Here is a 16,276-nt window from a genome sequence, read left to right on the forward strand (position 1 = left end):
TCTGCGCCATCACTTGTAAGAATGTTCTGAGCCCTCTTCTCTTGCTTGTGGAAAAAAGAGGCCCAGGATTTATTTTAAAGTTCTGACCTGACTCCTGCTTTCTTTGCCAACCCCCCTGCAGTAACTTCTCCTCTCATTCAGGGAAGTCCCAAGCTTCTCAGCAGAGCTGCAGGGCCTTCTGCTCCAGCCGTCTTTCAGCTTTCTCCTCACTTTACAATCTGGCAATGCCAAGCCACTCAGGGGCTCTGGCATACTTGGGCTGTTCCGTGCCTTCTGGGTCCCTGCACAGCCTTGTAGCACTGAGAGAGGCCAGTAAGCCAGGCCAGTAAGTGGAATAGGGAGATGGAGACAGATAGCTGAACAAGCTGGTTGAGCAATTTACAGCCAGATACAGAAGGTCACTTCCCTAGAGGTAACATTTAGGCCTCAGTTATATTTCAGTTCCAGGCCCAGAAAAGCAGCAAAACCAGGTGCCTGGTCAATCCCAGGACTAGCTGAAATCTAATGAGTGACCCCCCTGCCCTGGCACTGACCAATCAGTAAAGACCACAACCTTGAAAGACCACACCTGGAAAATGGATAAAAATTCTGCTAAAACTCTCCCCTGAAACCTCTCCTAAGGTTCCCACCTGTAAGAGAGAGAGAACCCTAAAGACAAAGGACCCAGCATGTGCTCTCCCTCTTCCCCCACAGGCACGCATCTCCTAAACTCTAAGGGTCCTCATGAGACTTACAACCAGGGGAGCAATGGGCAACAGCAGCTTGTCCCAGGCTTATACCCTGAACCTGTCTCCAAGTCCCCCTTTTCCCTGACTTCACGGTGAGCTAAAGCAGCCCAGCCTGGGCTCTCCTGTTGCTTCTTCTATGCTAAGCACTCCCTTGTTTCACTGTCCCCACTTTAATACTCACCTTGATTCATGTTGTGAAATCTTTCCTATATGAATTCAAGAACCTGCACACTACAAGACAGCCCTGGGCAGACCCACTAGGGCCAGGTCCCCTTTTTCGTAACAGTGACCTCTCCCTCTTCCCCTGGCGACCTCCCAAGCATCTGGGAGAACTCAGCTAAGACATTTCCTCTTCTAGAACAACCTCCCCAAGCTCCCATAATACCCAGGGTGTTGCCCTTAATGTCATATGCAGCTCGTTCTAGTGCATAGTAGGTGTTTGTGGATGGAAAGAAAAAAAATGAAAAGAAAAAAAAACACCTACTCTATCATTGAAAGGCATTGCTTCAAGCAATACAAATTCAGAGGCAGGAGGCCTCCTGCTCTGTGCTATAGTGCTTATAATAAAATACACCTGTCCCCAAAATTCATTTTAAAGCAGAAATAAATGATAAAAAGAATGAAGATCAGAATAGCAGTAAGACAGAGGAGTAAGACCTTAGGTTTTTGTGGCTTTAAAATTTATAAATTATTGTGAGAAGTATTATTCATTTTACAGCCTGGTGAGGTAGGTGCTAGTAAACTCACTTTACAGACAAAGAAACGTGCTCAGAGAAGTCTGCTTTACCCCAAGGGCCCCCAGGGAGGAAGTACAAGGAGCTCTCCATTCAGTGTGAACCCCACCACTTTACAGCTTACCCAGGAGGAGACAAATAAGACAAGTAAGATATTAATAAGAATTCACTTTTAAATTCTACATACTCACTGCTCTATTTTAAGAAATGCATTTCTCTTAAATTATGCTATGGTAATTAGCTCTCCAATTCCAGACCTAGTTATTGGGTGGTACTTTCTTAATTTAGATGTCACTACTAAGTCCTAACTTAGATTCATTCCTTTTAATAACATAGACAGAAGTCTATGCATTCTAATGTGTTCCACTGTTCATTGCTATAAAATTTGAGAGCCCAACATATGTTCTATTCCGTTATATGGATAAGACTCAACTTTCAGAACATGCTGGTTTAGATCCTCATTTTAAAGAAATTCCCTGCATATCTACTTGGAATCCTTACTTTGATGCCTATTCTATGTCCTTTGGCAACTCCCTTTGTTCCACTTCACTGTTCCCCTAAGGCAGCGGTTGTCAACCTTGGCTGCACATTAGAATCACCTGGGAATCTTTTTTAAATCCTGATTTCTGGGCCTCATCCTCCGGAAATTCTGTTTCTTTGTTATGGGGTGAGGCCACAACATTAGTAACAAAGAAACAGAATTTCCGGAGGATGAGGCCCAGAAATCAGGATTTTAAAAAGATTCTCAGGTGATTCTAATGTGCAGCCAAGGTTGAGAACCACTGCCCTAAGGTCCTATATTAGAACAACCCTTTAAGGATAAGGAATGGTGTAAATCAGTGGACGCCAACTGGTGGCCCGTAGACCACTGGTGGCTGGTGGTCTGTGAGGTCCGAAAGGTTGGCGACCGCTGGTGTAAATTACTTTCTAAACATGCTGCCAGCAGTCTCACCTAATGTCTCCTCTTTGCATCCAAGGGGGAAATATCTGTGTCCTAACCTGGAGGCATTCAATATTACTAAGCACCTACTATGTGTCAAATTATCAGCTAGTTGCAAAGAATATAAAGATAAAAACCTTCCACATTCTGGGAAAACTGAGCCTAACACATATGGGGTGAGACAGTTTCCGCTGCAGGGGCAGAAGAATTACAAAACACAATGGACCTACCATATGGAGAGGAAGGTCACAAACTCGCCTGCTGGCTCCTGTTCCCAAGGACACTTTACACTCTCCTGTCCCCTCCTAATTCCTGTTCGGGATGATCCGCCTGGGAGCATGAAATTGTCTCAGGAACTCTGGTTCTGGTTCTTCCTACACGAGATTCCCTGTGACTTTGTCTTCTTGTTTGGTTCCTACTTATTGCAAACATCTGTGACAACTTTGCCCTCTTTTGCTTAAACTGAAAGTTATGAATAAATGAAACTTTGCCATTGAAAATCTGACGTCTCTTTCTCTTCTAACTACTCCCCTTGTGTTCCTCTCCTCACATACACAAGACAGTGTTTAAGAAAGCTATATAAATACATCAAAGCAAGATATCCATATTACTGGAAGCACATCTTCTTGCTTTCCACACCTGGTTCCCCAGCCTCTGCACTGCTTCCCTCGGTTTCAGCCTCACAGAACTGACCCGCGTCTCCATGGCGACGCGTCACAAAGCATCCAAGCGCCGGCAGCAAGCGATCCAGCTGGAACGAGGGCCTTGACGACTCCCTGTTGAGGCAGGAATGGCGGCCCTGACGAGTGCCTGTTGAGACAGGAATGGCACAGCCTGGGCCGGAGGCCCCCTACCCCTCTCAATGTGGCCGCAAGATTCGGCCTGGTAAGATTGTGGACCCTGCCAGCCGGCGGGGGCGGGAGGGATCTTTCCTGGAGATAGGGAGCAAAGACTGCTTTGGTCTTTAAGGGTGTCTGCTCTCCCTCATGGGTGGGACTCAATTTAAGGAGAGGCTGGGAAGGGAAAATGAGTGGGTGTTCATGACTTTGCCACTATCCAACCCATCAGCATTCTTTCTGCCAATCCCTTCCTAAAATGCTCAGCATATCCCCATGAAATGCTTGGCTGGGGGATAGGGCAGGGAAAAGGAGGAACTAGTGCTTTTCCAGGAGGAAAAAACCCAAAGGCAAAGCAGGAAGAGAGGTTGGGAAGCTCTGAAGACAGCAGACCCAGCAGGAATCCCTATTCCCTGAGAAACAGTACAGAGAGTGGGGAGGTGCAGAATGCGGGACACAGTCCCTAAGGGGATCCACACAGCCCCCAAGGGTATCCACACAGCCCCCAAGGGGATCCACACAGCTCCCAAGGGGATCCACAGTCTCCCTCCTCTTCTTTCCCCTCCCCCCTTCCACACACAGGTGGTTGTAGCAGAGGCTGAGAACTATGGCCTTCAGCTGTTGCTTGTAACCTTTGCTAATTTTTCTTTCCAAGTGATTTTGTATTTAACAGAAGTAGTGCTTTAAAAACTAATTTTGCATGCAAATATGGCAAATTTACTAACTCAGCTTTTTGCATCAGTGGAGGGAGAGCGACTCTAGCTGTGATGCTGGTGGCATGAATTACTGTGTAGTCAGTTCCATTCTGGCCCTTATGGCAGCTACACCCCTTTGCAGCCTTCTAACTGGGTAATTGTGGTTCCACAATAGCTACAGAGCAATGGGCATTGTTCAACTGCAAATTCTCTAGAATTGTAGTCCCATGAGAATGAATGAAATGTTTTCCATCCCACTCAATCTCTTTTTAAATTGAGGATAGAAAATGAAAATAATTAAGAACAAAAATATGTGAGATACCCAGTTTCTATATGATGGCAGGGCAAAGAGGAGGCACCCTGTCTAGGTTTCTTTCACTGTCTTCTCTTCCCTTCTTGTTGGGAAATGTTGGCATCCTCCAGATATACCCTTCTTGGTTTACTTGCTCTGTGAGCGGCCATCCCTGCCACAGGGCTTCAAGTCCACAGGCTTTCTAGTATTTACTCTAACTGGGATGTTCCTCCTACTTTTCAAACTAAAATATTCAGCTGTCTACCAGATCCACTTGGAGGTCATGAAGGGTCTCAAACTCAGCATGCACAAGATTATTCTCCTGTCCTCCTAGACTTTGTGAGCTTGTTAAGAGGGTCCCAACTGCTCAGAATAGAAGGAAGGCCAGCTTTTTTGATACCTTGATCACCAGGCCTCATTCGTTCTGCTCCAAAGTTCCCTTCTCCTGGGTGAGTTTCCTCTTCACATTCAGACTGGGCTCTCTCATAACCACTTGTGCTACTCCATCTTCTCTTCCAGAAGTGGCACCCTTCAAAAGGTGGGCCTGATGTGTCACTGCCAGCTTTGTCCCCTGGTAGCATGAGGTTGAGGATGACTGCTATGGTCTAACTACTACTGAGCTATTACTATAGATCAGTGGTTCTCAACCTTTCTAACGCCGTGACCCCCAATTTCATTGTTACAAATTGAACATAATTAAAGCATAGTGATTAATCACAAAAACAATATGTAATTATATATGTGTTTTCCGATGGTCTTAGGTGACCCCTGTGAAAGGGTTGTTCCACCCCCAAAGGGGTCGAGATCCACAGGTTGAGAACCGCTGCTATAGATTGAGCTCTTAAGTGTTTTGTTACTTCCAAGGACAGCCATAAATTACCACAAACTGATGACTTATCAACAAAAGAAATGTATTCTCTCACATTCTTGAGGCCCAGGAGCCCAAAATTAAGGTGTTGGAGAATTGCACTGCCTCTGCTGTCTCTAGGGGAGAAGCTGTTCTTGCCTCTTCCAGCCTCTGGTGGCCGTCAGCCTTTTTTGGAGGTTCCACTCAAATGATGACTTCTTTGAAGAGCAGCACCTTCTCACAATTTCTTCCCACTTATTTGTCCATGCTTAAAATTCTCTTAACTTAGGGTATTTAATTCTACTGTTGGGATAAAATGCTTTAAAGCATAAAATGATTCCCACAAAAGCAGAGGTATCAAAGAATAAGGTCCTTTCTCATAGAGTGGGATCTGAGCATGGATACCAGGAGTCTGTGTGAGCAGACATGGAGTGTGACATGTAGGGCTAAGGCTTTAGTTGGTTGGGGAAGCCTCTAGGTGGAGATGAAACTCAACCTGTATGAAGGCAACAGGTAAATAGTCACATGAGACCCATTTGGATGTCATGGGTCCCGCTGCCTGGCTGGATCCATGGGCCTGTTCAATTAAACACAAGCCCTGGTTGGGAGAGATGGGGTGGTGAACAATAAGAAGTACACAGGTGGCCAAAATGAAATGTTTGGTCAGGGCTCTGTAAGCTCGGCAGTGGCATACAGATTTTAAGAATATTTGAAAATTTAAGAGGTAGTTGAGAAAGATCCTTGGCAGCCATTGTATTTAGGCGGAATGAGTGGGAGCAAACACACACTATGAAGTGGCTATAGTATTCTAGAGGTGAGGTGATAGACCCCAGACAGTGGTTTATTCAAACATTAAAGGCCACATTTCAACCCAGTTTCTCCTGAAATGTAAAAAGCAACAGGTAAGTGGCCAAATATGAAGGATGAGAGAAGGACTGAATTAAATTTAAAATATATTTTCCCAAGAAATTTGGTGGTGGTTTGTTGACAATGGGCAGGTAGGGCATATAAATTCTGTTGTTGCTAGTGTCTGCTGAATGCTGAATTCTCAGTCCTCATCTTCCTGGATCCAGCCAACAGCATTTGCATACGTGACCCCTTCTTCCTGTGAATACTTTCTTCCTTTGGGGTTCAGGACATTACACGCTCCTGGTTTTCCTCTTACCTCACTGACGTCTCTTCTCAGTGTCCTTTCCTGACTGCTCCTCCTCTCCCGACCTCTTGATATTGGCACGCCCCAGGCTTCATCTCCTCTAATTATGCTTCCTTCCTTGTTGATCTCACCCACTCTCAGAGTTTTAAACACCTATACCACAGAATCTTGCACAGTCATTATTAAGAATGAATTAGAGTTACACTGGCCGAGTTTGAAGAGTTTCCCACACTACACTGTTATATGACAGAAAAGGACACTTTGTGGGAATATGAGCCCACTTTTTAAACTTTTTTATTGAATTTATTGGGGTGACATTAGTTAATTATATAGATTTCAGAAGCCCATTTTTTTAAACATTGGTGAAAACTAAAACCTCTTACATCAATGAATTTATACATGTATATGTAAACCAGTATATGATTATATCAGCAGGTATAAAAGTCTGTAAAGAAACGGACATGGGCTACGTAGGAGGAGGGATGGGGAGGCAGGTGATAATAAGCAGGGAGAAGAAGGAACGAGGAGAAAGTTCCACACTGAAACCTGAAATACAAACTCTGAGCCCCTTTGTGCATATTCATTTCTCGTGTTTATAGCTTTGTCTAATGTGATGTATGAAGAGTTGGTCAGTAAATCAGAAATAGTGAGCATTTTAAGATGTAGAATTTCAAATAAGCTTTCTGCTTTATATTTTTATGTATTGCTTAAAGGTTTTAAAAAAGCATGTATGAATTCTCAAGAAAAACAATAGACCTATTTTTATTTAGGGAGAAAACTCAGATAATTAAATTGAGCTTTGTCTCTTAGTAGAGGCCACAAATTGGCTTTTATTCCTTTAGACTAAAAATACCATCCAAATGTTATTGTCTTGCAAAATTGCTTTAATTATAAAACAACATTTTATCAATATATATTGGTCTGACCGATTTAAAAGTGTTTTATTTTACTTTTAGCAGGTAATACCCACTGGGACTCCTATGCTACCACGATGAAGACTGCATTCACGCCTAAGACAGGAGCAATACCTGCTTTAATTTGGTAATTCCTACTTGAGTCACACTTTAGTTTGTTCATTTATATTCTACTAGGGACCCAGTGCACGAATTCATGTACCTTGAAAGGAACTGTGGGCCACGAGACTGGAGTAGGCACAGGGGCGGGTCTTGGCCCATCCTCCACGCCCCCTTCTGGCCCCTCCTGCTGTCTGTCGGCAGCCCCACTCCCACTGCTGTCACTCCCATGTGCTGATGGCGCTGGCCCTGCTCACACCCGCTGAAGGTTCTGAGCCATTGGGGCTGGCGCCAGCAGTAGGTGCAAGTGGGGCTGGTGCCATCAGTGGGTGCGAGCAGCAGCTGCTGCCCTGATCGCCCCTCAAGAGGAGGGGGAGGTGGAGAAGCCCTCAGGGGCGATCAAGGCCAGCAGCCACCGCTCACACCCGCTGATGGCACCAAGCGGGACCAGCACTGGGCACTGGCAGCAGGTGCGAGTAGTGGCTCCAGTGCCAGCTGCGGGTACGAGCAGGGCCGTTGCTGGCAGCGGGTGTGAGAGGCGGCTGCCAGCCCCAATCTCTCCTCAGGAGCAGGAGGAGGTAGAGAAGCCCTGAGGAGCAATAGGGGCTGGCAGCCACTGCTCACACCCGCTGATGGCGCTGGGCAATCAGGGCTGGCAAGGGGGCACCGGGCAGTGGGTGCAAGCGGGGCTAGCGCTGGCAGCAGGCGCGAGTGCCGGCAGGGACCACAGCACGCAGGAGCAAAAAATTTTCAGTAACCACCAGAGGCTCACCCTGAAAACAGAGACTGGCGCCCCATCTTGTTCTGGTGTCCCCCACTCACCTGTTCCACCATCCCACCGGGGCCAATGCCCACCATGTTCCACGCACGCCCCCTGGTGGTCAGTGCACGTCATAGTGACCAGTTGTTCGGTTGTTCCGCCGTTTGATCTATTTGCATATTAGCCTTTTATTATATAGGACTATTCACAATTCAAAACAAATAGCAAGAGTAACCAGAGAGAGCTTATGAAAGGTGCACTCAGGTAGGACCTACTGCATGCACAGTTCTCCAAGCATCTGAGAATGAGTCCCCCTTCAAGTAGTCTCTAAAACTCCAGCAAGAAAACTAGGAAAACAGACCCATAGATTCTTCATCAAGTTACTGTGTGTCATGGCTTACAATAGAGCCATAAGTATTCTAATAGAATTGTGCTGCCTAAACACTGAGAATTAATTGAATCCATTACCTGAGTCATAGTGGGCAGGCAATGACAACTGAATGAATGGATGAATAACTAATTGTTAGCATTTCTATCAGCACTAGTGCCACAGACCCCTTACTCTTACCTTCACTCCTCCACTTTTTGCTTCCTAAAGCAATGTTGGCTGGCAACTTCTCCAATTCCACCTGAATTGTGAGTGGGATAATTTCCAACTTCACTGCTGCCTTTCTGAGCTCTGTGGTGGATGAGTGAGAGTGGGACTAGAAAAGCTCTGGCATCTTTCATGGCATCAGTGGTGGGTGGGAAATTAACAAGGAGACCCTTGACTTGCCTGTGTTTACTCTGTGAATTGTTTTCAATAAAGAGGATCTGTTCACCTTAAAAGTTCAAATTATTGAGAAGTCAGACGAGTATTGGCAAGACCATGGCTGTGGAGTCAGGCAGAAATGGATTCTAACCTCAGCTCTCTGCTCTAACTTGTATTATCACCGCTACCCAGGCAAGTAGCAAGCCATCTGTGGCTCAGTGTTATGGCTGGTGGTGGTTCTGAGAACAGAATGAAAGGACTAGCACAGTGACTAGAGTGAAGAAGTTCCTCAGGGCTGCAAGACTTGACTTCTGAGTTATTGGCTATCCCACTGAGTCCCATTATGTCCCTTCCATTATGTCCCTTCACTGGGAGATTTATCTTCTGACAGTAATGATTCTGCCAGCTTCCCAGACAGTAACAGTTGTCTGAAGAAAAAGCACTTGGGATGAAAGCCAAAAACAAATGGGTACTAATGAAGTCTAGGTCAGTGGGCCTCACTCAAACTGAAATGTTTAAGTTCAAAGAAAAGTTTTCATCATAAACTTAAATAGTTACAAAAGATAAAACTTCAAGCCCATCCTAAATATTGACATTAAAAACTAAAACTGTTAATTCATTTCTTTAAATATAACCAGGGGGTAATCTAAACACTTTAGCAAATTGATATGCACTATATGATCCCTTTTTTATATGATCCTTTTAAACAATGCACAAACAAGCTCTTCTTTCATAGATAATGATTTCATTAATTTTCCTTCTTGAACTTTTATTCCCACTCTACTTCCTCCATAGAATTTTACCCTGCTGTAATATATTTTGGTTTAAAATCAATTTATTGATCACTTCATTATACTTCCTGGCAACTATTTTAGTATATTAATTGAAATTAATTTTTAAACATGTGTGACCCTAAGTTTTGAGTCATCACAATTATTTTTAGTACACACTTGCTGAAAGTAACATTACAAATGTTAACACTTGGAGCGGGGGAAACGAGTTAAGTCGGCTCGCGTGAATTGCGCGTACTCCGCGGGAATGAAATAAATGGGGCTATTTTGTTTTCAATTAGTTTATATATCTAGTTTTTTGTGTTTTTTTTTTAACAATATATTTTATTGATTTTTCACAGAGAGGAAGAGAGAGGGATAGAGAGTTAGAAACATCGATGAGAGAGAAACATCGATCAGCTGCCTCTTGCACACCTCCTACTGGGGATGTGCCCGCAACCAAGGTACATGCCCTTGGCCGGAATCGAACCTGGGACCTTTCAGTCCGCAGGCCGATGCTCTATCCACTGAGCCAAACCAGTCAGGGCTATGTATCTAGTTTTGAGTGTTACTACTTTTGGAGTGAGATTGCATTCAGCATTAATTTTTTACTGCTTCTTTGAAAATTTTTTTTAAAGTTGTAGATGCTAGTGTTGAGAAACATTGTTCGCATAAGTAGACACGAATAGAAGGCATCTTTAGTGTAGTTTACACTCTAAACTCTCAGTTATATACAATCATTGATTGACTGATACCATGAGTGGTACTCATTCAATTTTATTGAAAGCAAATAATTAGATGATTTGTCATCTAGTTATTGAGTTATTCCCTTTCCCGTTTTCTGAGAAGTATACTGAGAAGGCACGCCTTAACAAATGACTAGAAATTACACGTTACTCTTTTACTTAGAGGAAACCTGTTTACTGTTATATACTCAAAAAGACGTAGAGCCCTGGCTGGTTGCTCAGTGGTTAGAGTGTCAGCCCTCAGATTGAAGGGTAATGGGTTTGATTTCTGATCAAGGGTTCATACCTTGGTTGCAGGCTTGATCCCTGGCCCTGGTCAAGGTGCATGTGGGAAACAACCAATCAATGTGTCTCTCTCACATCGATGTTTCTCTCTCTTTCTCTGTCCCCCTCCTCCTACTCTTCACTATCTCTAAAAGAAAAAAAAAAAGCCCTAACCAATTTGGCTCAGTGGATAGAGCGTCGGCCTTCAGACTGAAGGGTCTCAGGTTCAGTTCTGATCAAGGGCATGTACCTTGGTTGTGGGCACATCCCCAGTGGGAGGTGTGCAGGAGGCAGCTGATCGATGTTTCTCTCTCATCGATGTTTCTAGCTCTCTATCCCTCCCCCTTCCTCTCTGTAAAAAATCAATAAAAATATATTTTAAAAAATTTTAAAAAATCAATGGAAAAATATTCTTGGGTAAGGATTAAAAAAAAAAAACTTAGAAAATGGGAACATTAGTTTCAATAAATGTTTTCCAAAACAATCTTTTTTTTAAAATAAAGAGCTTTTGTCACATACTTAAAATATATTTTAATCAAAATCTTGGAGCTGAAGATTAATTCATACAATTTTCAGCATGTTTACTTTTTGGTAAAATCAGTCCTTGTTGTCAAACCAAAAAGAAAAATTAGTTTCCTTATAGTCAAAAGAAAATCTGACTCTATTTTCTGTTCAAATAAATGCATATATATTATTTGAGGAATATTATGAAAACTACTGATAAATTATGGAAAGCATATTTTAGGATTATTGTTGAAAGTAGACAAGGAAGTGTAAAAAGATTCAGGTCTAATATAGTTAATTATATTCAAGTAATAAAAATAATGCAATGAAATATGTAAGTTGTCTGTGAAGTGGGGAGTATAATTAAAAAACATGTTCCTTATTAAATATGTTCTCAAGTGTCTAGAACAGTGGTTGGCAAACTCATTAGTCAACAGAGCCAGATATCAACAGTACAACAATTGAAATTTCCTTTGAGAGCCAAATTTTTTAAACTTAAACTATATAGGTAGGTACATTCAACTTTAAATTCAACTTTAAGCCAAAACCGGTTTGGCTCAGTGGATAGAGCGTCGGCCTGCGGACTAAAGGGTCCCAGGTTCGATTCCGGTCAAGGGCATGTACCTGGGTTGCGGGCGCATCCCCAGTGGGAGATGTGCAGGAGGCAGCTGATCGATGTTTCTGACTCTCTATCTCTCTCCCTTCCTCTCTGTAAAAAATCAATAAAATATATTTTAAAAAAATTCAACTTTAAATTCATGGTTTTCATCTTCCGTTTTTCTTTGCTTCTTTGTAGCCATCTTAAACAGGGCACCTAAAAAAATGTTTCATTTTATAATAATAAAGCCACCAACACAAAAGAATTACAATTCTTTTTTTAAAAAATATATTTCTTTATTGATTTCAGAGAGGAAGGGAGAAGGAGAGAGAGATAGAAACATCAATGATGAGAGAGAATCACTGATCAGCCGATCAGCCGCCTCCTGCACACCCACTACTGGGGATCGAGCCCGCAACCCTTGGCCGGAATCGAACCTGGGACCCATCGGTCTGCAGGCTGATGCTCTATCCACTGAGCCAAGCCGGCCAGGGCAAGAATTACAATTCTTAAATTGATGACAAAAATACCTGTAGGATTTGCAGCTGGTTGGAAAAATACAGGTAACTTTATGCTTCGAGTAGGTACTTTTGTCACCCGCGCACAATTTGCGGACGCGACTAGCACTGACCACTGCACAATGAGGCTGCTGACTGACTGGCTCACTCAACTCGTGCTTGAATCGCGTGCGCCGCCTCCCCTGCGCTGCGTATCCCGCGCCCGCCTGCACCGCATCTCCCTTGGGCCGACCGACACCCCCCACTTCTTCTAAGGTCACTTCTTCAAAATAGACTCGCCCAGGCCGAAAACCGACTTCTGCGCATGGGCCACGAAGTTTCAATCGCACTGTACGTGCGCGCCCGCACGTGGTATTTTGTGGAAGAGCCACACTCAAGGGGCCAAAGAGCTGCATGTGGCTCATGAGCCACGGTTTGCCAACCACTGGTCTAGAACTTTGTTGTTTAACATTTGGGAAAAATTAAATAATAATAATATATAGAAATCAGAAATAATTTCACTGAATTCTTTAGATACCAACTCAAAAATTTATTATGCATTTTAAAAAGATAAAGTTGTATGAGATAAAAATTTATTGGTTTGGCAAGCTAGCATATATTGTTAATATTTTATAACATAATAAAAAGAAGACTGGCTGCATTGGGGTAAATATTTCATAATATGATTGAGTTTAAAAATATAATTTAAATACCTTATTGAATGATGAATGCAAAATCTGAAGAAAAATATCACAAGATTTCTATGTACCAGTTTTATCCAGCGAATCTTTAAAAACTTAGTAGCTTTGGGAAAGAGTCCAGTTACATTTAAAATTTTTATTTTATTTTATTTTTTAAAATATGTTTTTATTGATTTTAGAGAGGAAGGAAGAGGGAGAGAGAGAGAGAGAAACATCAATGATGAGAGAGAATCATTGATCTGCTGCCTCCTGCACGCCCCCCACTGGGGATCGAGCCCACAACCTGGGCATGTGCCCTTGACTGGAACCAAATCTGGGACCCTTCAGTCTGCAGGCCGACCCTCTACCTGCCAAGCCAAACCGGCTAGGACAAGCCCAGTTACATTTAAAAGAACCAGCATCACCATCATCTCCTGCTTCATCTACTCAGAGAATCTTTTCTTTCCAGTGAGGACATATCCTAGAGATTTTTTAAAAGCTGAAAAAATGCTTTAAATATGTGGGGGAAAGAGACATTTTAAGCATTCTACATTCTCTGCTCTCTTCCCAGAGGCTTCTCTCTAAAGAGGAATGAACATTTTATAATTTTTAGGAGATGAAAAACTAGACATTACTCTGAATGATGCCACTACATGTACCTAAATTCAGAACATCCTGCACAGGCGTTAATACCTGGTGATAGCCTCACCCATCACTCTCTCAAAAATAAGCATAGGGGCTCAAGGCAGATGGTCAACATGGCGAGTGCTCTGAGTCTCCTGCTGGGCCACGTGTCCGTGGGTTTGTGACCCAGGGGGTGGCAGGCTCGGGATCTACCAGCTGTGAGCCAGACCCCGATTCCGACTGGGAACCAGAGGAGCGGGAGCTGCAGGAGATGGAGAGGCACCTGCTCCTTCCCGGCCCTCAGCCTGAAGAGCCTTGCAACCAGGTGCTGCAGGCCACAGCCCTGGGCAGTGGGCATCCTGCTGCCCCTGCTGCATTCGCAGTGGCCCTTGCTTCCTCCCTTATCAGAGACACAGGGGCAGATGGTCAGCTCCTTTGTGATACGGGATTTTCAGACTGGAACACTCGGTGTTCTCCTGGGTAGGATGGCTTTCCTGGCTTTTTGTCAGTTGGAGTTGAAGAATGAAACCACGAAGGGAAGATGGTATAGCAAAGGTGGAAATTTATTGAAGAATAAGCACAGACTCCCATGTGGGGTGGGGGAAAGAGTCCCACTAAGTCCCTCCTTCCAGTTTTATAAAGGCTGCAAGTCCCTGTGTGCTGATACCCCTCTGATTGGTCAATATTCCCTTTGATTTAGTCACTATAGCAACTCCTGAATTCAAGTCTCACTTGAGGTTCCCTTCTTCCTCTCCCTTCTTGTTCTTCCATTCCCTCTGGGCTCTTCTTGCTCCCTCTTTGAATGAGGGGCTGCCTTCCCTTTATTGTGTAAATGTGTACCTTTTGCTACTCCCAGCTTCCTTGTCTTATGGAAATGTACCCTTTTGCAACTCTGTAGCCCTGTATTTTTTCCATGGACCCCTTAATTTTTAAAATTTCCTAAACCTGCCTATTTCCCCCTAAAAATTCCTTTCACTTGGGAACCCGGGTCTCTTCACTAGTGATGTATCTCATCGCCCGTTTAGAGAGTTCACCTTGCTTGGGGGCTGCTGTTGTAGGTGTAGGTGTTAGATTTCCAGGGCAGTAACAAAGAGACGAGGGCTGGCTTCTCCTTGCTTTAGCCCAAGATGCTTCAACCACCCATGTTGCTTCCTTGCATGGCTTCTGCCATTGGTTCTCTCCCCCAGTGCCCTGAAACAACAGAAAAAAGCCATCTGTCCCAAGTAGATCCTGGGAAAGGATCTGGGGTATTTATCTAAGGCGTTCCTTGAGATAAACTTTAACTGTGTAGGTGTGGGACATTCAAGTAGTTGCTAGTGAAGAGGCTACTCTATGCAAGCAGGACCAAGGGGGCAGGCTTAGAACCAAAAAAGAGACCAGAAGCTTTAATTTAACTTTTAAGTGTATGCAAAATAATTCAATTAACTGTTGGAGGAATTATAACACATGAAACATATGCAGTTGCAAATCACACAGCACTTTGTTACTCACACAATTCCTGGTGCTGCGGGTACAGGCTTAAGTGGGATTCCAGTGGTGCTGTCCTTGAGGGTCCGGCAGTTAGGCTGGTCTGTCCGGATGCAGGGGGCCTGCGTTCCTCACCCGAGAGAACTCGATCGCATCTCAGTCGGGTGTTACTAGCTGTTCTTCTGTCGTCTGGCAGAGAGGGGAGCGTGGAGCAGCGTCGTTTGCCAGGCTGGCAAGAGGACGGGCCTTTGTGGCTGTCTCAACAGACGAGCACCAGGCTGGTTGGGAACCCCACTTTTAAAGCTTGCACCCCATTTGCAGTAGTCCAGGCGGCTATCAATGAATTACTTCAATGCACACATGTTTATCTCAAACAGGGCGAGGGGCTACATGTGGTTATCTAGGGAGAGTACATCACTCATTCAGATGGTTACTTTGACAAGTCACTCAGAGTTTTTTACTGAAGTTCAAATCCTTATCTATGAGGGACACACGCTTCAGGGCAGTGAGGAATGTGTTCTTAATATCACGCTTTAAGTTTTAAGGAAAGTTAGCTCAAACATTTTAAAGCATTTCTTAGACATTTTTCAGGCATCCTCAAAGCATTTTTAAACATTTTTATATATTGCTACAACACTATCCTGTTCCAGAACACTCGGAGGCTAATGGAGCCACGAGGGGCCCCGCCCAGGACTGTGATGCGGAAGCCAAGGAGCAGATCCGGTATTTACATGAAGAATTTCCAGAGTCTCGGTCAGTTCCCAGAATGGCTGAAGGCTTTGATGTTAGTACCAATGTGATCAGAAGGGTTTTAAAAAAGCAAGTTTATACCCACATTGGAGCAGAAACTGAAGCAGGATCAAAAAGTTCTTAAGAAAGCTGGGCTTGCCCACTCGCTCCGCCAGCTTCCAGGCCCTGGGGATACCTGGAAGCTGCTTTCTGCAGGCCACCCTGTGTCAGGAGATGAAGCCTCATCCCAAGGTCAAGTTCATAGCACAGCTTTGAAGGTGATAGAACTAAATACTCAGAATACAAACACTCCGAGGAGACAGAAGGGAAGGAATAAAGGAGTCCAGAGCCCGGAGAAGGAAAGCTTTGTGCCTGTTGCTGCAGCCCAAGGTCTTCAGAGGGAGCTGCAGAAGTACTCCACCGGTGATTGTGAGGGCACCAGAGGCACTGACAGTGATGGATTGCCAAGTGCAAAGGAGCTGGAATAGTTGAAGGCAAAAGAACTGGGTGACCAGAACTTCAGCAGCAGGTAGGGCAGAGGGGGCGCGAGTTCTTTGATGACAATGAGAACTTCCTGTATAGCGTTTGAACTAGAGCCTGGCTTGTGGAGATGTCATGTAAAACATAGCTGAGCAAGTATATTTGAGC

The 16,276-nt window shown here is 44.1% G+C and overlaps 1 protein-coding gene and 1 pseudogene across 1 annotated transcript in view; both read left to right on the plus strand.

Annotated features, from left to right (window-relative positions):
* The first annotated feature begins 3,226 nt into the window (after nt 1-3,226).
* TEX26 (testis expressed 26) overlaps nt 3,227-16,276 on the plus strand; it is a 46,363-nt gene continuing 33,313 nt past the window's right edge. Inside the window, exons 1-2 of the mRNA XM_023751297.1 lie at nt 3,227-3,287; nt 7,185-7,266. Of these exons, the coding sequence (XP_023607065.1) occupies nt 3,227-3,287; nt 7,185-7,266 (143 nt within the window). The remainder of the gene's footprint in view (nt 3,288-7,184; nt 7,267-16,276) is intronic.
* LOC102441487 lies at nt 7,871-16,217 on the plus strand (annotated as a pseudogene).

This window comes from Myotis lucifugus, unplaced genomic scaffold, assembly GCF_000147115.1.
Source record: "Myotis lucifugus unplaced genomic scaffold, Myoluc2.0 scaffold_19, whole genome shotgun sequence".
Classification (NCBI taxonomy): domain Eukaryota; kingdom Metazoa; phylum Chordata; class Mammalia; order Chiroptera; family Vespertilionidae; genus Myotis; species Myotis lucifugus.